Source organism: Chlorocebus sabaeus, chromosome 4 (assembly GCF_047675955.1).
Source record: "Chlorocebus sabaeus isolate Y175 chromosome 4, mChlSab1.0.hap1, whole genome shotgun sequence".
Lineage (NCBI taxonomy): Eukaryota > Metazoa > Chordata > Mammalia > Primates > Cercopithecidae > Chlorocebus > Chlorocebus sabaeus.
Genome location: NC_132907.1, coordinates 41,150,230 through 41,176,258, shown reverse-complemented (window position 1 = coordinate 41,176,258; position 26,029 = coordinate 41,150,230). Strand labels below are relative to the sequence as shown.

The window sequence follows — 26,029 nt, the reverse complement described above, 5'->3', positions numbered from 1 at the left end:
AAGAAAGTGAAGCTTACAAGCATTAAGTGCTTTGCCAAAAGTACTAAGTGCTGGCCGGGTGCGGTGGCTCATACCTGTAATCCCAGCACTTTGGGAGGCCAAGGGGGTGGATCACGAGGTCAGGAGTTCAAGACCAGCCTGGCCAAGATGGTGAAACCCCAACTAAAAATACAAAAATTAGCTGGGTGCGGTGGCGGGTGCCTATAATCTCAGCTACTCGGGAGGCTGAAGCAGGAGAATCGCTTGTACCCGGGAGGCAGAGGTTACAGTGAGCCGAGATCAGGCCACTGCAGACTAGCCTGGGCAACAGAGTGAGACTCTGTCTCAAAAAAAAAAAAAAAAAAAAAAAGTACTAACTGCCATATTCAAAACTTAAAACCAGGTCTCATCACCAGAGCCCTACACTGTAGTGTCTCCTCCATATACCAACAAACTGAGAGATTCACACCATTTTGTCCAATTTTGAGCCTAAATACTGGTGAAGTCAACTTGCCAAATACACATGTGCCTAATAAACCCACTAATTTACTGTCCTCCCTGTTTATAAATAACCCAACACCTAATAAACCCACTAATTTACTATCCTCCCTGTTTATAAATAACCCAACACAAGAAACCCAAATAAGGGTTTTCAGGTCTATATGACATTGCTTTCTTAATGAAATAATAATAATAGCATAAGTTTAGAATGTACATTTTATAGAAATAATAAAATCAACAACTTAGGAGGGAGGGAAAATGTTCAACTGACTCATCCATGACAATGTAACTACTCTCTTGCTTATTCAAACAAGAAGTGTCCTACGATGCTATCTTCAGGGTGTCAGTGTGCTAACATGACAAGGGACTATCCTAGAAGTCCGAGCCACAGCTCTTAGACTCAACAGCCATATTTTTGTCTTGCCTTGGCCTTGAATTCCTCATCTGCAAAATGAAGACTAAATTGGCTCTTTGAGATTTCCTCTAAAATTAGGATTCCATTATTTATATTAAACAAGGAGGAGGAAATAAAAGTAACCACTGAGTCAATCATCAATGGCCTGTAGTATTTGGCTGAAGGCTTCATGGGTAAGTCTCCCCAGGCTCCATTCAAACAATTTGATGGCTGAAACCTAAGTTACGCAGTCATTTTTTCCTGGCCTATCTAAGCTACATTAGTAAGACTGAAACCTCCCCTAAGATTTAACCCCACAAATTTTTAATAAATATATGACTTAGTAACTCTTTGGGGAAATAATTGTTTGCATAGCCTTTCAGTCTTTGTTTTGCAATCCTTAAATCCAACAAAACCTGTGAGACAAGAAAGATGAATTTGAAGTTTTTCATGCACTGAAAGCATTCCTGGAATTGTAACAAAATTAGTTTTGGGAGGAAGGTTAGTCTATTTTTATTCATTGTGTGGAACACACAAGTATTTCACTTGGACCTACAGACTGAACCCTCCTCCCCTTCCCTGCAGTCTGAGTGCACACACACAGATACTTGTGTGCTTCTGAAATTCCTGGGTCACTCTAAGAATTGCTGAAGGGCAAGACATTCTACAGACCTGGTGGCTTTGACCTGGACCAAGGGCATGATTTATGCCACAGCAGTTTTGTGATGTTTGGACAATAGACTAATGAAATTCTTCTAACTATGATTTCAACATCATAAAAGGAAATTTAATCTACTGGCATTTATAAAACACAATCCTTTAAAAGATATCAAAATCTGACTTTCTAACTTGTTTCTCTTGTTGGCTTAACACATTCGAAGCTAATACTGAAGTCACTTAAATGTCTTCTTCAAATTTTCATGAACATTTTCAATCTTTTTCAAATATGGTATATATCCCTAGAAGATGTTTTCAACCTTTTTCAATTCAAAGTGTTCAGTTTTCTCTAGGTTATTCTCCATGTAGCATCAATATATTATCCTAAGCCTTTAGATTCCATTCCTCTGCTTTAAAAAAATAGTGAACATTTATGTCATCTACAGTTTAACAACCACTCTTATCAACAAATTCCTCATATATACAGTAAAGGAATTCAGTCTGGATAGAGTTCACTTTTCTTTCCAGACCAAGGTGCAAATTACTCAATTTTTCTCTCCTCACCAACAGGTCCTGCTCTCTGGAGGATTTCTTGGCTCTTTGAGTTTTGACAATTTAAGTATCTTTTAAAAATTATGTCATGTCAGAGGTGAAAAATTGCTGAAGTTAATAAACCAATAAAGTTTGAATTCTCTTTCTGAAGAAAAGGCAGACATTCTCGCCTTGCTGACATTAAACATCCTTCTCATATGTTTTCATTTTATGAAACCAACTCTGAAAGTAGATTCTCTTTTCGAATGTTCAAAACTCTTCAATAAATATATCATTTTCAATTGGCTTTATATTTTCAAAACATCATAGAGAAATAATTTAAAAGAATAGAAGTTTTACCCATAATTCAATCACATCAATAAAGTACACTGTTACTCTTATAGTTTTTCTCCAGTTTTTTTATTCAAATGCATAGTTTTTCATGGTTTACTTTCAAAAATAAATGTAAATCTAATTTTTAATTTTTAAATAGAAAACTGAATATATTATTCTAATCTATAATTATTTTGATCAAGTTACCATAATGTAATTAACAAACTCCCTTGTTGTATGGCATTTAAACTATCTTAAAGTTTTAGTTACAATACAAAATGTTGCAAGAAAGTGCTGTATGCATATAGTTTCCCTTAAGTTACTTACTTAAAATAAATTGCCAGTGGCATAATTACTACGTCTGTGAACATTTTCATTTTCATAACTTTTGATTTAATATGAAAAACTGCTTTCCAAGAAAAATGCTTTCCAAGAAAAGGGATATCGTAACAGTCATAATGTAACAACCATAATGTCACCTGTAATACCTGTGCATACCAATGCCACTATAGTCTGACCAGCACTGACTCATCTCATAAAGAAACAGATTTTGATAAATTTAAGTATAAAACTAATGTTTACTTATTTATTCTCTAGTAAAGTTAAACTTCTGGTAAAGTTGAAACTTTGCCATTTATTCTTTTTATGAATTATCTCTTTATAGACTTGGCACAGTGTGTCTATTAGATTCTAGATGTTATTTGTAAGGGTGGTTGAATTACCTAAGAGGGTCAGCCATATGCTTGTCTGTAATATCTTATGCAAATATTTCCAACAGTATTTTTTTATATTTATCTTAATTTTAGCTTTCCAATGGTTTTAAATTTTTATATAGTTAAGTTCCTTGATCTTTTCCTTGTGAATGATTCACTGGAGGCCTAGTCCAGCTATTCTGCCATCTTCCACACTGAGTGTCTACATACACATGTGGATTTCCGACTTCCTCAATTCTTTTCCAAGTTACCTTTATTACTATTGGAATTTGCTGTTTATTTCAGTACCCTCCTTCCATCCCCTTTGTTCTTTTTTACTTTTCTACACACACACACACACACACACACACACACACGCACCTGCTATGAACAATAAAAAGAACTCTGGACCTGGGCAGTAAGTTTGAAGATGTCAGCAATGTCCATCTCAAACTCCAGCACTGAACAGTTGTGGATCCCCTGATAACTAAAGTCAGCCTGTGGGACCTCCTCTGCTGCCTATCCGCAAACCCTTCTCTACCATCGGCAACTTGTTTCTCCAACATCTTGCCCTCCTTCTTTCACTATAACGAACACACAGGCCCAAAGAACAAGCATCTACCCCTTTTCTCCTACATCATTACTTCCTGCCTCCCATAGCCAACTCAGCCTTACCTTTATCACTACAGAGCCCTCTCAGCAAATCATATGGAACATTACCTTTGTTAAGAAGTCTTCATGCTCCAGCATTTCCCTGCACACTTTTTCTTCCTCCATACACTAGCAAACAGAGCTTTTCCTTCTCTTATCAGCGCCTCTCAGCACAAACTTTGCTTCCTTCTATGCTTTTAGAACACTTCATCGTAGCCACTTGTTAATAACATCCTACCTGAGTTACGACGTTTACTTATATATGGACCTCTGCATTCCGACCTACCAATTTTCAGGGAGTTTGTTCATCTATCTGAATGAAGTCAGTATTTGGCTAACAGTTGTCCACCACACCCTATCTGCTTCTATTTTTATGGGCAACATTCTTAAAACTAATAGCCAAAGCTATCCTCTAAGTTTCTGACAGTTTTTCAGATCTCTAAAACTATCAGTTCTAATTCACATCAACCATCTCCGGTTTATAGCAAAGAGTTGTAGTTTCAATTAAATTTTCTACTTTAACAATCATGTCATCAGCAAGTAAGTTTTTATTTATTCTTTCCCAAAATGAAACCATTTTATTTATTTTTCTTGCCTGATTTACTGGCTAGAATCTCTACCACAATGTTGAATAGATGTGGTGAGAACAGATATCCATGTCTTATTCCTGATCTGATCAGGAAACAATTCAGTCTTTCTCCATTAACTGTGACAACAGCTGTAGGGTTTTCACAGATGCCCTTTAACAGTTGAGGTAATTCCTTTCCATTCCTACTTTGTTAAGAGTTTTTGTCAAAAATTGATGCTGAGATTTTTTTGTTTTTGTTTTTTGCATATCTTCACAGGATCAGTTTCATCTTTTGGTTTATTGATATTGTGAACTAAGTTGATTTCTGAATGTGCAACCAACTCTGCATTCCTAGAATAAATGTCACATGGTCATGACATACTATCCTATTAAAATATTATTGCTGAATTTGATTTGGTAGATTTTTGCTTATAATTTTTGTATCTGTGTCCATGAGGGTTATTGGTATGCAGTTTTCTTTTTTTGCAATGACTTTGTGTGGTTTTGGTATCAGCTTCATGCTGGTCTTAGGAGTTGGGGCATTTCTCCCTCCTCTTCAATTTTCTGGAAGAGATTGTAAAGAATTGGCAGTATTTCCCCCTTAAAATGTTTGGTAGGATTCACTAGTGAAACCAACTAGACTTAAAAAAAAAAAAAAAAAAAGAAAGAAAGAAAAAAAGGTACCAATTTCTTAAACAGATATAGGTCTATCCAGGTTTTCTATTTCTTCTTGAGTGAGACTTGATGGTTTGTCCTTCAAGGAAATTGTCCATTTTCTCTAAGTTGTCAGATTTATTGGCATAAGGTTGTTCATGATATTCCCTTATTAACCTCTTACTATTTATAGAATCTACATTGATGTCACCTTTCTTATTCCTGATACTGGTTACTTGTGTCTTTTTTATTTTTTCTGATCAGTTTGGCTAGAGTTTTATCAATTTTACTGACCTTCTCAAAGAACCAGCATTTGGTTTTACTAATTTTCTCTATGGCTCTTCTATTTCATTGATTTCCACTTTGATCTTTATTTTCTTCTGCTTATTTGGGTTTAATCCATTTTTCTTTTAGTTCCCTAAGGTGACAGCTGAGGTCATTGATTTGAGGCCCTTCTTTTCTGAACAGACATTTAGTGGTATAAACATTCCTTAAAGTCCCATTTTATAGGCACCACAAATTCTAATATGTTGCATTGTCATTCAGTGCAAAATCCTTTATAATTTCTCTTTTAATACCTTCTTTGATTCATGGGTCATTTAGAAGTAAGTGAGTTTCCAAATACTGGAGAATTTTTTTTCTTCTTGTTATTGATTTTTAATGCAAATCTATTGTGGTCTGAGAACATATTGGACATAACTTGAAGCCACTTAAACTTATTTAGACTTGTTTTCATAAACCAGGTTATGGCCTAATTTGGCAAATAGTCTATGTGTACTTGAAAAGAATGTCTTCTGTTGCTGGGTGGAGTACTTTATAAAATGTTAATCAACTTCAATGTTGTTGAAGTCTACTATGTACTGGCTGATTTTCTTCCCACATGATGTATAAATTATTGAGAGAAATTGAAGTCGCTGATTGTAACTGTGGCTTTGTCCATTTCTTTCTGCAGTTCTATCTTTTTTTTTTTGTTTCACATATTTTTAAGCTCTGTTAAGTACATAAATGTATACTACTATTACAGTCTCTTGATTAAATGATCCCTTCATCATGAACTTCTTTATCCCAAGCCTTATTCATTGCTCTGAAATCTACGTTGTCCAATATTAACATAGCTACCCCAGCTTTTTTCTGACTAGTATTAGCATGATGTATCTTTTTCCACCTTTTTATATTTAACCTATTTGTGTCTTTATACTTAAAGTTTGATTCTTAAAGTCAATATTTGGTTGCAGCTTGGTTTTTAAAATAAAATCTATTATATCAATCTCTGTCTCTTAATTAAGGAGTCTAGATCATTTATATTTAATACTATTATTGATGTTTAGGTTTGACTGTATCACCTTTCTACTTGTTTCCTATTTGTTTCATCTATTCTTATTCCCCTTTTCTTATTTTTCTGCCTTCTTTTGGATTGTTTTCAATACTTCTATTTCATCTCATTTGTTGCTTTTTTCGTTCTCATTCTTTGTTTTGCTATTTTAGTGGTTACTTTGGGGTTTATAGTACATCTTTAATCAGTCTACCTTCAAGTGTTAGTATACAACTTCACATATAGTATAAGAATCTTCCAATATTGTACTTCCCTTTGTCCCCATGGCCTCTATGCTATTTTTCTCAGGCATTTTACTTTTACATGTTGTTCACCCCATAATATGTGGTTATTACCGTTGTTTAAAGAGATACCACTTAAAGATATTTAAATAATAAGAAGTAAATCTTATATAATTATCCATATAATTTGCATTTCTGCCACTCTTTATTCTTTTATATAGATCCAGATTTCCATCTGGTATCATTTTTTCCCTGACTCAAGGACTTCCTTTAACATTTCTTATAATGCTTGTCTGCTAGCAATAAATTCCTTCAGATTTTGTATATCTGAAAAAGTCTTTATTTTTACTTTCTTTTTAAAAGAGACTTTTGCTGGATATTAGTTGACAGTTTTTTCCCTTTCGGATGCTGCTCCAATGTCTTCTTACCTGCATTTTTCCATTTAGTGGTATAAACTTTCCTTATACCTTTTTTTAATTCTTACTCATGTAACATCTTTTATCTGCTTTTAAGGTATTTTCTTTGTACTACTTTGTTCTCAAGAGAAAAAAAAAACAAAAGGATGTGTGTTTATATGTATATTTATATGTACATATAGGTGCATGTATAGATATAAATATATATCATATATAGATATATAGAGAGATATATATTTATATATGATATATTTATATCTCTATATATGATATATTTATATATAGATATTCTATATAGAGAGATTTATAGAGCTAAATATATATCATATCTATATATGATATATATTTATATCTATCTATATATAATATATAATATATATAATATATACATAATATATACACATATATACACAGAGAGAGAGAGAGAAAGACAGAGAAATACTTTAAGAAATTGGCTCACACAATTACAGTTGCTGTAAATCCAAAATCTGAAGCTTGGGTTTGCAGGCTGGAGATCCAGGAAAGAATCAATATGCAGTTCAAGTCCAAAGGTCATTTACTAAAGAATTCCCTCTTGTTCCAGGGAGGCAAGTCTTTTATTTTTTTATTTATTTATTTATTTATTTATTTTTTTGAGACGGAGTCTGGCTCTGTCGCCCGGGCTGGAGTGCAGTGGCCGGATCTCAGCTCTCTGCAAGCTCCGCCTCCCGGATTTACGCCTTTCTCTTGCCTCAGCCTCCCGAGTAGCTGGAACTACAGGCGCCCGCCACCTTGCCAGGCTAGTTTTTTGTATTTTTTTTTTTTTTAGTAGAGACGGGGTTTCGCCGTGTTAGCCAGGATGGTCTCGATCTCCTGACCTCGTGATCCGCCCGTCTCGGCCTCCCAAAGTGCTGGGATTACAGGCTTGAGCCACCGCGCCCGGCCGCAAGTCTTTTATTCTATTCAGGCCTTCAACTAGCTGGATGAGGCCAAACCACATTATGGAGGGCAATCTGTCAAAATCCGCAGATTTAAGTATTAATTTCATCCCAAACGACCCTTATAGAAACATCCAGTCTAATGTTTGACTATATATTTGGGCCCTGGGACCTAGCCAATTATACATAAAATTAAACATCCATATTCTTTATCACTGATTTGGAACAATTTTATTATGATGTGCCTTGGTAGAGTTATATTCATGTTTCTTTCTCTCTCTCTCTTTTTTTCCCCCAAGAGATGGGGTCTCTCTCTCTGTCACACAGGCTGGAGTAAAGCAGTGTGATCACAGCTCATTGCAGCCTCAAACTCCTGGGCTCAAGCAATCCTCCTACTTCTGCCTCACAAGTAGCTGGGACTACAGGCGAACAACAACATGTGCAACTAATTTATTTATTTATATTTTTTTGTAGAGATGGGGGTCTTACTATGTTGACCAAGCTGGTGTCAAATTTCTGGCCTCAAGTGATCCTTCCACCTCAGCTTCCCAAAGTATTGGAATTACAAGTATGAGTCACTGTGCCCAGCTTTGCTCATGTTCCTTTTGTTTGGGGTTCAATGAGCTTCTTGCATCTGTAGGTGTAGAGTTTTCTTCATGTTTGACAACGTTTCAGCTATTATTTCTTCAAATATTTTTTCTGTCCCTTTCCACTCACCTTTATGGACTCAAATTACCCTAGCTTAGGTTTAAAGTTGTCCCACAGCTCACTGGATGCTCTTTGCATTTTTTTCTCTCTCAGATTGTCTCTACGAACATATACAATACAGTGATAATAACAGTTTTAATGACCCCCTTTGCTACTTCTAATATTTATATCAGTTCTGGGTCAGTTCCAATTCGATGATTATTCTCATTATGAATCATGATTTCTGGCCTCTTCCCATGCCTGATAATCTTTGACTGACTGTCACACATTGTGAATTTTACCTTGTTGAGTGATGAATATTTTTTCTTTAAATCCTATACAGCTTTGTACTGAGATGCATTACCATTACTAGACAACCATCTGAGGTTTTGGGACTTACTAATATTATCTGTCATGTGAGTCCAGAGTAGAACACCACTTACGGCTGACCTTGCCAAGTACTCTACCCAGTTCCTGGTGAGTTATAAGTTTTCCAGTCCATCTGGTGATTACAGGCATAGTTTTCAGCCCTGTGTGAACACCAACCGCTGTTTCCTCTAGTCCTTTAAGATGGTTCTTGCCCTGGCCTTGGGAAGTTTCCTCAAATGCATGGATTGAATATTTTCCTGGATACTCAAGGAGACCCTCTGAAAATCTCTAGTGTTCTCTCTCTCTACAACTCTTTTCTCTAGTACTCGATTCTATGGACCTTAGCCATCTTGGTCTCCCCTGGCTCTCAGCTTCATCTCTTCAATGCAGGGAGTTCACTGAGCACCACCTCAGTTCCCTCTGGAACTGTGCCACAGCCTGGAAACTCTCAAGACATTAAGCTGGGACAATCACAGCGCACATTTCATTTGTTTCTCATCTCTCAAGGATAACTGTATTTACTGGCTTGAAAATTGTTGTTTTGTATATTTCATGAGCTGGTTGTTGTTCTTCTTCTTCTTCTTTTAGATGGAGAGTAAACCAGTTCCAGTTATTCTGTCTTAGCAGAACAACAAGTCCTCAGGCGTTCTTGGGCTCACTGCCTTCTCTTGAGCATCTTCAGTCTCGCCTTTTCCCCTGATGACCACTCTAAACCTCTTGACTACTAGCATGCTCGTGAGACCTTCTCTTATAGAAATAAATTCTCTTAGCACTATTTTCTCTTTTTATGTCCACCTTCTTGAAAGAACTGTCTATATTCCAAAGAGTTAAGGAGTGAAAATCATGGTCTACCCCTCAATTCCTTTGCTTGCTCTTCATCCCCTCGTTTCTCAGGTTGGTTTCCACTTCAATACTCCAATGAAGCTGTTTCTACCATTGGTTATTAATTAGCACATTGTCACCACATCCAATGACCTTTCTCAGACTTTAGACGTATGTTTACCTTATTTGACTGGTTCTTTTGATTTCTTGCCCATATTTGACTTAAAGGATATTATATAGAACTGTCTGACTTATATTCCTTATCAAAAGCAGATGCTGTAACGTAAGCTCCAAACAGCAGGGTTGTGTGTATATTTTGTTAACTGATATATCCTCAGTTCTTAAATCAGTGTCAGTCACATAACAGGCATTCAGTGAAATGTGGAATGAATTAACAAAATATAATTGGTGCTTAGCACCTTTCTTCCGCTTTCTACCCATTACCCCTGGACAATCTCATCCAAATCCACGACTGAGTTGTCTCTCAAATCTCTCTATCTCCAAAATCTCTCTAGCCTGCTTGTCTTTTAGCATTTGGATCATTGCTGGATGTCCTGTCAAACCTCAAAATTAGCATGCCCCAAACTAAACTCATTATTTTTATCTTAAAACTCTGTCATGTTCTCCCTATTTTTTTTTTAACAATTCACCAAAACACAAAGCTATAAACTTGACTCATATTTGATTGTTTTATCTTCCTTTCCTCTCGAATACCCAGCATAACTGTCACTTTTACAGTAGCAGTAACATCCCCACAAGTATTGTCCCTGCTGGATCACCTCTACATCTAACGGGTCTCCCCCAACAGCTTCTCTAGTCTCTGGCCTTAGATCCCAACATACCTTAAATCTCTGCATGCTGTGCCTTAACTCAGTAAGACCACTAATCTTTCTCTGAATACACTTATGCTTTCTATCCCCAACTCTCCTCACCCCATTCCTCTCTGCTTAGATCTTACCCATCATATGAGACCCTACTCAAATGTAACCTTAACTATGAGCTTTATTTGACCCTTCAGATTAGAAATGATCACTCTCCTCTTTTAACTTTCATATTTACACCATTAAGTATACCATATATCACATTCTGTCTTAGCACAGAGCCTGGCGTATATTAAATAAGCAATATATGTGAACTGTTTTTATCAATACACAACTTATCTACCTAACCTGGGTGTAAACTTCTTGATGGCAGCTTCCTCCAAGGAGGCCTCCAAAAAGACATTATGCCAGGTTCAGAACAATGACCACTCAAAGAAGCTTGATATCCAAAAAATTAGCCAATCTAATAACTAATTAATCAGAAAATCAACTAGCACACAATGATTCTGGTAAAACATATTATTAAAAAATGTAATAAAAACAAATACAAAACATAACTTACAAGTAATAAAATTATATACAGACAATCTTTTACACTATAATTCGAAACTGCTCCTCCAGCCATAGTGCTGAAAGATAACTCTGGTAAGTGAAGAAAAGCATACTTTGCGTTACTCTTACACATATTTTAGAAGCTATTTTTCTTGAAAAGAATTAAGCTAATAAGGTTTATAGAACTTCATTGCACATTAGTCAAAAGATATTCACAGTTTTACAAACAACCAATAAAGTACATACTTCCATCAGAAATCCTAAACCTTGGATACCATTAAACTTCACGTGAACACCTGAACTGGCATCCTATCTCTAGCTGTATAACAATAGCCATGTCATCATACCTTTGATCTTCAGGTAATTTAGAAACAGAATATAGAAAAAGATTCCTACCTGTCATATAAGCGCTGTTATAAGGCTGACAGAGGACTATATAGATTCAATTTACTTTCATTTGCTTATTAATTTAACAGACATCTGTATCCATGCTCAAACCTTGTGCCAGACTCTGGGTATATAATACCCATACAATGCTCTATCCGCCCTTAGGAGATTCTAACCCAAGATGGGGAGATGGGCATGTACACAAAGCAGTGCTACAGGCACTAACTGGGAGAAATACAGACAACGCCTAGTGGGAAGAGGAAGGAGTACTCAGTTCTGTCCAAGGAGAAAAGAAGGTAGTCAGAAACAGCTTCCTGCAAAGAGGCTATACATGAGCTCTGCTAATCCTCTCTGGGATCTCTCTACTCATTACAATCCCCTTATTCTTTCCCTCATCCTAAAACCAAGCGATGTCTCATTCCTTTAACAGCTCCACAGTTTCTCATCTCAATTCTAAAATCGGAAAAGTTCTCAAAACCTGCACTTTTTTTCTAGCTTACTTGCTGGCAAAGGCTGACCTGAACTGAAGTAAGGTTCTTGATCAACAATATCCTTTCTACTTTTTGTAGGAAATCCTAATTAATAATTCCATCATCCAATCATCACCTAAGCCAGGAATTGAGACAGCCATGGCTTTCTCACTCTCACTCTCTGAACTCAACTGCACTAGGCTTTGTCAATTCTAGCCCTCAAATATGTATCCTACCTATTCCTTCCTCTTCCTCCCCCTGTAACTGCCTCAGCCAAGGCCTTCATCATCTCAGTCACACCATCTCAGTAATCTTCTGACTCCGCCTCTAACTGTACTACTCACAATTTAGCCTCCACATCATGGCCAGTTTGATTCTTCTCAAATGGACATCTGATCATGTAGTTTCCTTGCTTAAAACAGTCTGATGTCTCTGCACTATCTACACAGAAAGCCCAAACTCCTGAGCACAGTATGAAAGGTCTGCTAAGAGTCAGCCACCACTGAATACAATTTGTCTCCTGGCACTCTATTAAACATACACTGCAGCCACACAGAAATGCAGTTTCTAGGGGTTGCCAACCTGTTTCACACTCCTTGTCTTCACACTGCCCCTCTGCTCCTAAGTCCTCTTTCTTTTTCACCCCCTCACCTTGTTTCTTGCACCAGACCTACTTATCAACTTCAAATCTAACGTAGCAAACCATATCATGCATCCTTCCCTTCCCCAGGTCCAGGCAACACTGTCATGCCCCTTCCTTCCACGCCCCGTCGATTTCTGGATATGAACCTAATGTTTATGCAGCCAGTACACTGAGACTCCTGGAATGCTGAAATCATTGCTTATCTCATGTCTAACACTGAACCTAGCACATAGTAGATGCTCAAAATAAGCTGGCTGATGAACAAGCTTTTCAACTTTCCAGACAACGTCTCACCCTTCTCCTTCCTTATCAGCTCTCTCTGCACAGCAGCTCTGTTCTCCATCTCTTACAACTGTTCTTCCATTATTTCCTCTAACTTATACTCTTCTTTCCTTCTTCATTGTCAGAAGAGAAAGAGGACACACTTGGTAAGTGAAAAAAAAAAAAAAAAACCCTAGCCAGGATTTCTCACTAATAACTTGACACCGAAAACATTTTGGGCCTGATAACTCTTTTCTTTGGGGGCTACCCTGTGCATTGTAGGATGTTTAGTAGCACCACTGGCCTCTATCCACCAGAAGCCAGTAATACCCCTGCCCACAAATGTCTCCAAAATGTCCCCCTTAGAGGCATAATCTCCCCTGATTGAGAACCAGTGCCCTAGACTGACTTTGCTTGGCTCCATCAGGAAGCAATAGGGAAAGGCTGATGGATAATCTCTTGCACTGACTTTCCTCCAGGTGAAAAATGATGAGGGAAGAAAATTCAGTTTACTGTTCAGGGAGTGTGTGGCCAAGAAACATAGGCTGGAGTGACACTTCAAGGAAGGAAAGTACTCCACGGACCCAAGATGAATCCATTTTGTCATATATCAGAGTTCCAGATTTCAGGATTCATTTGTATTAATATTTTCCCAAGCTTCATTTATTTAGTGCCACTGAAATGAGCTGCTAGAGGGATGCAAGATACAGCAGTTTAATGCTATTAAATCCATTTCAAATCTTTTTTGAAAAAGAGATAGTGTTTAAAATTAATAAACTGACTAAAGCATTAAACTATAAGTAGAAGGGAGGGGAGGAACCACATAAATTGCACAGGAAACCAGGACATCTTGGGATGAGAAAGAAGAAGGGACAGAATCCCAGCACAGTACCCACCTGTGGTCGACACGACGTTCTCGGGGCTTTCACTGCAGAGTTTGGATAACAGACTGGTTTTGCCAGAGCCTGTGAGGCCTATGCAAACCAGGTCATATTCTGGTCGTGCAGGTGGTGGTCCCTTGCAGCAAAGTGCTCTAAAACACTGCCAAAAGAAGGGGGGGAAATGTTCCTTTAAATGAGAGTGTGGAAATAAACCTTAGTCACATTTACAATGACTAAGTATTAAAAAGTAATTGAATAAACTATTACCTATAAGGAAGAAAATGGTAACTTTAGAACAGTGAAACCTAGAGACACCACTCTAGCCAAGTGATCAAAGTTAACATCCTTAGTTATGAAATGTTTTTCTACTTCATGGCTGCCTTCCTGCTATGGCAGGTGCACTGCAAAAAGCATGACATCATCCCACAGCTTTCCTGCCAAAACCACACAATCTGAATCTAAGCATGAGGAAACCAGATAAAGCCAATCTAAGGAGTATTCCATAAGGCAACTGGGCTGTTCTCCTCCAAAATACCAATGTCTTAAAAGTCAAAGAAAGACTGAGGAACTGTTCCACGTTAAAGAAGACTAAAAAGACATAATAAAAATGCAGTACATCTTGGACTGGATCCTAGATCAAGAAGAAAAAAAAAAAAGCCATAAATGACATTATTGAGACAATAAGTGAACACTGAATATAGACTGCATATTAGATAAGAGTACTGTATAAGGTTAAATTTCCTGAATGTAATCAATGTACTGTGGTTATGTAAGAAAAATCATTGTTCTGAGAAAATATTCTAATTATTTATAATACCTCTAAGTATTTAGAGGTGAAGGGTCTTGATGTCCAAAATTAACTGGCTCAGAAAAATTCTAAATCTCCAACTCCATCTTTATCTGGTGAGGAGAGTGATAAAGTCAACATGGCAAAATGTTAATGACTAGTGATGCTGAGTGAAGAGAATAGAGGAAAATTCCTTGTTCTGGTCTTACTACTGATATTATTTCAAAATACAAAGATTTTTAAAGTCATTAAATACAGTCTCTGTATATACCATTGCCTTTCTGGCCTTTGTTAAATTCTGTTTCAGGTCAACCAACCAGGGTACTATGAACTGTAGTATAGTTTGTGCACTGCACAAACCTGTTTGCTCTGCAAGAGTTAAAGACAAGGGGATCTGGGCCAGGCACGGTGGCTCACGCCTGTAATACCAGCACTTTAGGACCAGTCTGGCCAATGTGGTAAAACCGCGTCTGTACTAAAAATACAAAAAAAAAAAAAATTAGCCAGGCATGGTGGCAGGCGCCTGTAATCCCAGCTACTCAGGGGACTGAGGCAGGAGAATCACTTGAATCTGGGTGGCAGAGGTTGCAGTGAGCCAAGGTCACACCACTGCACTCCAGCGTGGGCAACAAGAGTGAGACTCCATCTCAGAAAAAGCAAGGAAAGCAAGGAAAGAAACAAAGGAAGGAAAGGAAAGGAAAGGAAAGGAAGGAAAGGAAAGGAAAGGAAAGGAGGAAGGAAGGAAGGAAGGAAGGAAGGAAGGAAGGAAGGAAGGAAGGAAGGAAGGAAGGAAGGAAGGAAGGAAGGAAGGAAGGAAGGAAGGAAGGAAGGAAGGAAGGAAGGAAGCCAAGAGGATTTGGGAGACAGGGTATCATTCATGCAGCTTTTGATCTTTCTACTTATCCATAGGGGCCAACGATGTGCCAGCTTATAGAGCCTGAAACATTTAGACCCTGAATGATTCATGAGAGAAAGAGGGAAAGGAAGAAACAGGGAGGAAAGAAGGCAGATCTACTCACTTCTGGGTCATCTGGAGATCATGAGAGAAGAGACCTATAAAAAAGTCTGTTGATTCATCTCACTTAGATAAAATCTGAATCCTAATTGGCTGTCATACTCTCGTAAATGAAGCTTGATTATCTCTCTCCCTCATTTCTCACATCTAATCAACAAATCCAGTTCATATGACCTTTGAAGTAGCTCTAGGATCTGTCCACTTCTGTCCAGCCCAGGCCATCATCACCTGGACAACATCAATATCCTCCCACTAGGTCCAGTATATTTGCACTTGTGCCCCCTATTCTCCACACTGCAGCCACTGGATTGCTTATAAACAGAAAATCTGACCATACATGCTTAAGCCATCCCAGTGACTTTGCCCAGCTCTCCAACCCAAATCCTTACCATGGTCTACACCACACTCCATGATATGCTCCAGCCAAGCTCACAAGCCTCATTGCCCTCACTCCCCTAGATCCTCCAACCATTCCCTCTCTTACCTCAATTGAGGCATCTAATATGCGGTTCCCTCTTTCCCCTATTCTGGACTTAGCCAACACCTCATCAATTTTAGGTCTCAACTTAATCATCCAGTCCTCAGGGCAGTCTCCTCCAATCCTAAGATTGCGTTAGCAATTCACGTCAAGCTCCACAGGGCTTTTGTAAATTCATTACACAGACAATTGTCGTTTCTTATTAGTCACCAGCCTGTAAGAACCATGTCTGTCCCCCTTCATCTCAGTACCCCCAGTGTCTAGCAGAGAACATGGCACAGAATCTACCCTCAGCAGATAATTGTTGAATGAAGAATGAACGACACTTAAATTTTACCTAAGCAAAGAATAAAGAAAACAGAGAGACTAATAGGATGCTTGATCTATGCTCTCTGGGCCCTCCACGCTTCAAGAAAATAATGTCAAAATTAGAAACCCTTGACTTTTTCACTTTACTTCAATGCCATTAGTTAGCCTAGTTCCCTAAATAGTGGTTTTGGTGTACACGATCAACTTTCTTGGTAAATTAGAGCTTCTTTTTGTCCTAGATTCACTTTTCCTCCATTTTCAAGAGGTTCTGCCTGCTTCTGGTAAACAGTTCTATGACCCATATTCTTCGTGGGTTTATTCACGTTAATTGTATTTCCTCTCAGTCTTTTCAAGCCTGAGGAGTCCTACTTATTTCAGTCTGTCTTCATCCTATGAGATGTTCTTCTCTGACCTTCCTTTAGTTCCAGCACACCCTCTCCCACAAGATTAATGACCATAACTACTAAGAGCATTCTAGACGCCAACACATCGTGTTGTGGATTCATATGAAGGCTGGCTGATACTGTCTGACTTTTACAAGCTTTTTTATAAAGTCTGTCTCCCAGACTCAGCATGAGAGTTTTTCTCAGAGATAGGTTTATTTATGTATGTATCTGTTCCCTCAAAGATGGCCACTGGCTAGCAGCTGTTCAGACTTAGAAAAGGTCTTCCACATTCAATTAGGACAAACAATAAAACTAGTCACACAGTTTCTTTTACTGGGCTGCTTTGGTCTTGTTTGGGGTTCAAGGAGAAGAGATACCATTCCTGCTCCAGAGGCCCTCATTCTCACTCAGCTCCTTCCTCTGGACTATCTCCTGGAGGAGGTCTGGCCTGACTATCATAAATCTTAAAATATCGAATGAAACTGTATGTGACTGATTGCTAGAGCATCCTGCTTAAATTATTCATGTCATTATCACTCATATTTTTGCCAAACACTCCAGAATTTCATCTTCATGTTCTTTTTAAAATCCAGAGTATAAAAACTTTGTAGCCAACTCCATTCTATTTCACCTGTTTATTGTAGATCACCTAAGGCACTTCTGACATAAAAGATGATTTCATAATGATATCAGTGATATTCTACTCCACTGTCTTTTCTCTTCTCTTTTTTTCTTTTTTCCAGATGGAGTTTTGCTCTTGTTGACCGGTGCCTAGGCTGGAGTACAATGGCACAATCTCAGCTCACAGCAACCTCCACCTCCCGGGTTCAACTGATTCTCATGCCTCAGCTTCCTGAGTAGCTGGGATTACAGGTATGCGCCACAACGCCTGGCTAATTTTTGTATTTTTAGTAGAGACGGGGTTTCACCATGTTGGCCTGGCTGGTCTCAAACTCCCGACCTCAGGGGATCCACCCACCTCAGCCTCCTAAAGTGCTGGGATTACAGGCGTGAGCCACCACGCCCAGCCTTCTCTTCTCTTTTTCTCAAAACGATCTCTCTCTGTCAGCCAGGACGGAGTGCAGTGGAGCAATCTCCACTCACTGCAACCTCTAAATCCCAGGCTCAAGCAATCCTCCCACCTCAGCCTCCTGAGTAGCTGGGATTACAAGTGTGCACCACCGCACCCAACTAATTTTTGTATTTGTAGAGATGGGGTTTCACCATGTTGCTCAGGCTGCTCTCCAACTCCTGAGCTCAGGCGATCCACTCACCTCAGCTTCCCAAAGTGCTGAGATTACAGGCATGAGCCACTGAGTCCGGCCTCTCTTCCCTTTTTATATTCTCACCAGTGATGTCATCTCCAGTCCCATGGTTTCAATCATATAACTGAATGTCATAAAGACATCCAACGTGACATCTCCCCCTGCACCTCCCCAAGCTCTTTCTCAAAGTCCAGGCTCTGTAGTTTCAGTTGTTCTATAAGAACCCAAACCAAAACTGAATAAAACAAAAGCCTCTCCACAAAACCACAGGCTATGGAACTTAAAATCTAGATTGATAGTTATTACAAGGCAAAATCTTCTAAATAAATCACAGACTCTTAGAAATCAACATGTATTTGAAATGACGGAATAAATCATCCTATGGGTAACAGGAATAGCGTCAGATTTTGAGTCAACAAGATAAAACTTTTAAGAGTATGCTACTTCCAATGGGGAAGGAATAGTCATGTTTTCTGAGTCAGTTCCTAAAAACTGTAAAGAGTTTTCATTTGTTTTTTGTTTTAAAACTTAATGAAGCTTTGGATCCTATAGTCAATGTACTTAAAATTACTCATTTTGGCCTCTAGACTATACTGTACCAAAGTTCATTGTATGTGTCTCCTACAGCAGCTCTTGCATTGTTAAGAGTAAGCCCTTTTCACTGTCATACAAAGCAAAACACAATGCTGTCGGCAGCCCTGACAGCAAGCGGCAAACTCAGGCCTCATTCCCAGGCCAGACACTAAGGCATTGTGTAACTCTGCTCAAGCCTCATAAACCTATCCATGCTTCAGTTTCCCCATGATTAACCAGTAACGTTTTAACACTCTCTGCCACTTCCTTTCTTCAGGAGGATGTTATGAGGCCTGGGTGCAATACATTATGCTACTAAGAAAGGCACTATATGGGTAAATAACTGCTCATCACGATGTTCATTTTCCCAAGGTATCTTAGGTGATAGTTAGCTTCCTTAGACAAGGGCCTGGACGCCCAATATACAGCCCAGACTGTAGTACTTCCAATAGCCCACAGCAGCCTCCACATGCTCCGTTCTATCCCAGTTCAGCCCAAGACACTAAACACACACCACCTGTCCCCAATCCCCTGGTAGCAGCAAATACAGAACAGAGCCAGTCTGAATATAAGTATACCCTCTGGGGGACCGACCAAGGTCATGGTCTCCATTGCCTAGACTGCTTCAGCTCACAGGCCTTTTCACACGGGGACAGTCATGACTAGGTCTTTTTTAAAAGAACCCAGTGTATCTACCATATTATGTCAGGGCACAGGATGTTTCCCCATTCTGTGTACCCACAAACTTCTAGTGCTGTATTTGAAGAAACGATGTGCCTAGGTCTTGAGAGAGGGCAAAGACCAGAATCACCAGTAATAAGTGACTATATCGTCGACTTTGGACAAATCATATAATCATATAATCAACAGCTGAAATAATGGATTAGCTTAAAAGCAGAGGCAAACCCCTTAGAAATATATGCTTAAAAAGGAAGGTGACTACAAATATTGGAAAGAAATGAAAGCAAACGATAAAATTACTAGAGTAAAATAAGGACTTGCATTTCAGTGTGATGACCTAGCACTAAGACAGCAAGATGATCTTAAAATGTCCCCATTTGTGTTGGGAACAGAAAGAAGGTATTTATTTCCCGAACAGTGCCAGACATTTGGTAGGTCTAGCAGAGCACTCTACACAATTGGTACTTGATGAATAACCGCTCATGTCGACATTGCAAAGCACTAATTAAGCATTTAATTGTACATTTCATTTTCCTCTATATTTCTACCTTAAGGACTCCAGCTACCCTCCAAATCACCACTATTCCTTCATATGATCTGAGCACTTAACGTTTCTATGCCACCCTGTTCCTGTGCACACAGAATAAAAGTTCCTCCCTATTTTCCTACTTGGCGAACTCCTACTCAAAGTTCTGTTTAAAGGGCACCTCCTCTGAGAAGTCTTCAATTTTCTCACAGAGAAATAATCTTTTCTTCCACTTCTTGGTCCTGTACACACACTAGCACTACAGTTAATACTATGCCACATGTATTCTTTTCTAAGATTCACTGGCTGATAGAAACATGCACATAGACGCAAAGGCATATCCATTCTTGGTCCTATTATAGGTTCAAAAAGCTTAATTTTATAGCTACCAAGGGGTGGCCAGGCACCAAAACAGAGCAGCAAAGTTGTCCTACAAATATGTGTTCCTAGATGAGAATCTAGCTCAAAATCCTCCCACTTTGGCACTGGCCCCTGCATTGCCAGTATTTCCTACCATCCTGTTTCGCTAAATTCCCAGCCCTTTGGGACATGGCATTTGTTTCAATTGATGCTCTGTTTTTCATCATGAATACATGATTTTATTCTGAGCATGATTTCAATTTGATTGAAGCTCTGTATAGTTGCTGGAAACTTTTCTTCAGTCGGCTTCGGGACCTCCCCACAGCCACACTACCCAAGCCCCACACTGTTTCCTTCTCATTTCAATACTGGTCTCGCCAGACAGAAACACAAGCTCTCCTGTGACAGCTCACCAGGTCTTTTTCTATGTGGCCCAAGGGTGGGGCCAAGCACTGCACTCAATAAATAATTGTTAGATTAACAAAACATCCATGAGTTGGTACCTAAAGGGAAGAGAAAAATCACCCATAATTTTAAGTGGATATATTTCTCACACAGTTGGCTTCCAAACCAAAAAGAGGCAGCTATTCATTCTGACCCTTCTCCAACTCTCATAATGAAGAAAAAAAAAAGCTTCTAAAAATAAGTCAATTTCTAGACGTGTTTTCTAACACTAAGCATTGTTCAATGAGTAAAACATTAAGAAGTGTTTAAATATCTAAAATGACTTGATTTAGAACAAAATATTTTCCAGGTCAGTAACTGTCAGATATGGCTCTGTCTTTTGAAAATGTAAACCCCATACAAAATACAACACGCTACAAAATGTGTTACAGGATTTGTCAGAGTTGCTTGAGCTCTGTAGGAGACACTGGGGACAGGTGTCCTCATAAATTAAAAATAAAACCATATTGAACACCAGATATAAGTGACTTATGGGTATTAATGTATCCATTGCCTAAAAAGTACTATATGATTTCAATTTAAAGAGGAGGAAACTGAGGCTCAAAGAAGTTACATAACTTGCCTATGTGGAACAGGATTCAAACCCTGGCAGTCTGGCTCCTGAGCTGTTTTCCAAACTTCTGCAATGATAAGCCTCTAATTTCCAAGGGCATGTCACGCAAAGGAAACTTTAGATCCATTCTGTGTAGATAGAGGGCAACACAGAGATAAGAAAATGTACCAGAGAGCTATTAAGTGGCAGAGCTGGGGTTCATGGCAGAGCTAGGGTTTGAGCCAGGGTTATTCCGCTCCAGAGCCCTGGTTCATGCCCTCAAGTCAGGGATCAGAGCATCAAAAGTGGGGTGTTCTGTTCTTTTGAGGGGGTGAAAGAGTGCTTTAAGTAAGTTTGCCTGTGTAACTGAAGAGAAAAACACCGGGCAAAGGAAGGTGAAGATACAAGTCTTTGTATTGCTTCTTTACTTGTACCAGCAGGTTTATGGCTAAAGTATCTCTCATTCCAGGCAAAAGGGACCTGCAGCTCTCTTGGAGTTAGAGGAGTTGGGTGAGAAATAGCATCATTAAGGTTCTTGCCCTGCTGAATTAGAGAGCAGGGAAGGAAGAGGAGAGGAGATTGACTGGGATGGAAGAAAAGCGGGTACCAAAGTCCTGCTGGCTTCTCTCTTTCACACTGTTTGCTTCTTTCATTTAACCCTTTTCTGTCCTCTGGAAAGGACAAAACTTATGTATTAAGAGAAGCCAGTCAGGTGCGGTGGCTCACGCCCGTAATCCCTGCACTTTGGGAGGCCAAGGTAGGTGGATCATTTGAGGTCAGGAGTTCGAGACCAGCTTGACCAACGTGGTGAGACCCTGTCTCTACTAAAAATACAAAAATTAGCCAGGCGTGGTGGTATGTGCCTGTAGTCCCAGCTACTCAGGAGGCTGAGGCAGGAGAATTGCTTAAACCTGGGGGACTAAGGTTGCAGTGAGATGAGATCATGCCACTGCTCTCCAGCCTGGGCGACACAGTGAGACTGTCTTGAGAAAAAAAGAAAAAAGAAAAAAAAGAGAAGCCCATGTGAGCTGCAGAGATTTCCAATCCTAAGCATAGCAGTAAGGAAAAAAATCTCTTTTGAAACAGCCTCAAATTATATGCATATATAAGTTATACCTTAAAATATATGTGTATATAAATTATATCTCAATAAAGTAAAATAAATAAGCAAATACTAAATAAAATATGTTGGAGGAGAGTATAGGAGAAAATATATGAATAAACTAGGTTGTGCAGAAAGGCATGTGAAGGAGAAGGTCTATAATGAGCATGCAATCTCTCAGCTAATCCTATCTTTCTAGTTGTAAGAAGAGAAACAAAAATCAAATATGCTTCGATGTCTTAGGGTGACTACTGGTTCTTGCAAACAAGTTCAAAATGGCATCTATAGCAAGAGAAATAATAAACAGGGCAAGGGAGTGCTGTGAAGAGGCCCCTGGCTGCCAGACAGAAGACTTCTCCATGTTCCAAGAGCAACCTATGTTTTGAGGTGGAAATCCTGTCATCCTTTAAGACCCTAGTGGGAAAAAAAACAACAAATTGTTTTTACAGAAGGTGGGTCAAACCTTTCAGCCATGTGGGCTGCTGGGAGCACACAGATGAAGGCTTTGGACTGGAATTGTCCCAGGGCTGAGGCTTCTGGCCAATACATCACACTGCCTCAGGACACTAAGTCTGTCTTTGCCTTACCCTTTGTATTTCTCAATCCACATTCCTTTTTGGGGTGAAATACTCCATTATTTCTGCTTTGTTCTGGGCCGTCTCCTGTCTCTGTCCCTATTAACTCGTGGCAACAAAAGAAACAAACAGAAGCAGGGGATTTCATGCTTAGCAGCTATAGACATTGGCCTCACGGCTTTGCAGAGGGGCAGACATCTGAGACTTGGAATGGAAGAGAGTGCCGCTGCGCTGAACCAGACCCGGGGCCCACGTGGCTCCCAGTCTGCATCAGTCAGCCCGATCAGTGGCTTTCAAGAGTCTCGGTATGTGGAATTCAAGATGAACCAAAAGGGAGGTTTTAAAAGTTAGGGCATGTATCTGATGATTAGATTTAAAGAAATGAATTCAAGATTCTCATATAATTCCCAGCTATGCATAATTTCACATCTTCTCACACTGGAAATAGATCAGAGGAATAGGATTTTTTTCTTTTACTAGGAAAGGAAACTAAGTAAAAAAATAAATGTTTCTTTTTTAAAAAAATCTAATTCTCATATTGTAATGGCTTGATGGGAAAAAATCAATTTTTATAATAACAGAATTAAGCAATAAAACCAGCAATAAAATACCCAGGCATGAATGTCTGTAACGAGACCTAAGCTTTATATGCCACATTCACAAACATCTCCAAATCAGGGCCTCACCTAGGTCAGTTTCAGACCATGTACTACTTTTTCCTAAAGAGCAAAGTAATACAATTTAAAGGAAAGTGAATGAGAAACTAATGCATTTTACAGCAAATCTCTTTTTTTGGTGATTACCTGAACAGAACATTTCTAAACAGGAAGTAGGGCATAAAAATACACAAACACTTTTAACATTCCTTACCAAGGGCATTTTCTGTATTTTATACACTTGAGAAGGGTCAGGACATGAGAACATTTAAAAGGAGCTAGGTGGCCGGGCACAGTGGCTCATGCTGGTAAGCCCAGCACTTTGGGAGGTCAAGGGAGGATGATCACTTGAGGCCAGGAGTTTGAAACCATCCTGATCAACATAGCGAGACTCCATCTCTTCAAAAGAAAAATTTTAAAATTAGCCAAGTGTGAAGGTGTGCACCTGTAGTCCCAGATCCTGGGGAGGGTGAGGCAGGAGGATTGCTTGAGCCCAGGAGTTCAAGGCTGCAGGGAGCTATGATTGTGCCACTGCACTCCAGCCTAGGCAACAGTAACACTGTCTTTAAAAAAAAAAAAAAAAAAAAAAAAAAAAAAAAAAAAAAAAAGAGAGAGCGCGCTAGGTTCCATAAGTAGACCCTCAAATGGATTTAAATATCACCACAAAAATCCCTAGGAGGAAAGATCTCAATAAAGCAGATTCTTTCAATTCTTTGTGCTTTTGGAACTGAAGCTAGAAAGGCTTATAACAAAAAAAAAAAAAAAAAAGGAAAACAAATCAAAATCATTTTTCTTGTAATCCCTAAAAGTGGAAATCCTATTCTATTCTTAACAACCTTTTAGGCTCCATAAAGATGGAGCTCAGTCCCACATATTCTACTAGTCACCAGTTCCTGTGGATCTGTCCAACTTTGCCTCTACTATTTCCCCATTCCTCCCGGACCCCAGTGCCTTTCTTTGTTCAAGACATCACCACAGTCCTTTGTATAACCACACTATCTTTTCTCCTAACTGGTGTCATTAGCTCAGGTCTTATCCTACTTCAATTCAGTCTCCAGAATACTATGTTTTTCCCCTGACTTAAAACCTTTCTATAGCCACCCACAGCTGTTGGGATAAAGTACAGACTCCTTATCCAGGCAGACAAGGAGCTTTATGATCTGACCTTTGCCTTCATTTCTGGCGTCCAATAGTTATTATGTGGACCACGTGAAATAATGTCTATAACAGCTAAAACATGGTTTGACACACAAAACTTAATTGATAATAATATTAATCATTATTTTTCCCACCATACACATGGCCCTCAAGGCAATCATATGCACCTCCATGCAGTTTCTGATCCATTCTCTTTCCTGCTCTATGTCAGCAAAGGGGCTGACCCTCTGCTTACACATCCTTCCTCAGTATTTTCCTCTGGCTAGCTCTTAGTTATCCTTCAAAATTCAGCTCAATGATTATTTCTTGCAAGACAACTTCTGTGACCCTCAGACTGATTTAGAAGACCTTCTCCAAACTCCCTGAGTACCTTTTCTATTTCACTGTCATAACACTCATCATTCTGTCAAGTACAGTTGATTTGCCATCCATCTTCCCCCACTGGACTTAGAGCACTTGAATGCAGGCACTACTTTTAATTCAACTTTGGACCATGAGTATCTGACCAAGCCACGTGGCCGGATGTGCTCCTCAGTGATGTACGTGGCTATGATTAAAAGCATAGTTAGACAAGCCTGAAATCAAACCCTATGGCAATTAGGACAAGTTACTTCACTGACAGCTAATCTAGAAAATAGGGATCATCTCACAGGATTGCTGGGAGTAGCAAATAAGGTACTGTATACAAAATGCTCAGCACAGTACTCAATAATCAAGAGGTATTATTATCATCATGAGTGCTAATATTAGATTTTTCACTTACAATAGTGTTTTCCCAAAGAAAACTTAATTTTATGACCACACATTAGGGATTCTTCTCACAGTAGATAATTAAAGATGATTCAGGATTTGGGCTTATTTTAACATCAATTTGGTCAAAGACCTGATATGATATGCCAAATCCTAATGGTGGCTAATGACATACAGGTAGTCCTTTTGGTTTGCAATAACAACAACAATTAAAAGGTCATAATATGACATATAGTGGGACAATCATTGGATTTTTTTCTTCCTCTGAAGGTGAAAACCCCTAAAAACACACTTTCAAGGATTACTGGTCTATCCTACCAGTTAAATCAACTCTCTTTGAATATAAATTTCTATGTAGACCTAGACAAAAGCATAATAGAGCAGAAGTGTCCGTAATCCCTGTACATCCTCAAGTCACATTGCTTTAACTGCTGACAAAGACAAATGTTTACTATGGTCTAGCGCGGAGAAGCCAATACAGTGAGCGAAATGCTATCTCGCCTCACACATCAGCACACGTGCCAGACAGGTTCTGATTGCAAAGTCTGTTATTGGTGATGAGAGAGGCAGAGAGGGCACAGCTGGATATTTCAGATCCACAGCTGAGCTGGCAGCAGTGGGAGTTCAAGTCATCTTCTCACTTGAAAAGCTGGAATGAATCTGTGAGAGTT

General features: G+C 39.0%; 1 protein-coding gene across 4 annotated transcripts in view; it reads right to left on the bottom strand.

Annotated features, from left to right (window-relative positions):
* Window positions 1-26,029, bottom strand: part of ARL15 (ARF like GTPase 15) — a 441,334-nt gene that overhangs the window by 285,410 nt on the left and 129,895 nt on the right. For all 4 annotated transcript variants that reach the window (XM_073014768.1, XM_007972278.3, XM_037994658.2 and 1 more), the window contains one exon: window positions 13,756-13,900. In XM_073014768.1, coding sequence (XP_072870869.1) covers window positions 13,756-13,900 — 145 coding nt within the window. The remainder of the gene's footprint in view (window positions 1-13,755; window positions 13,901-26,029) is intronic.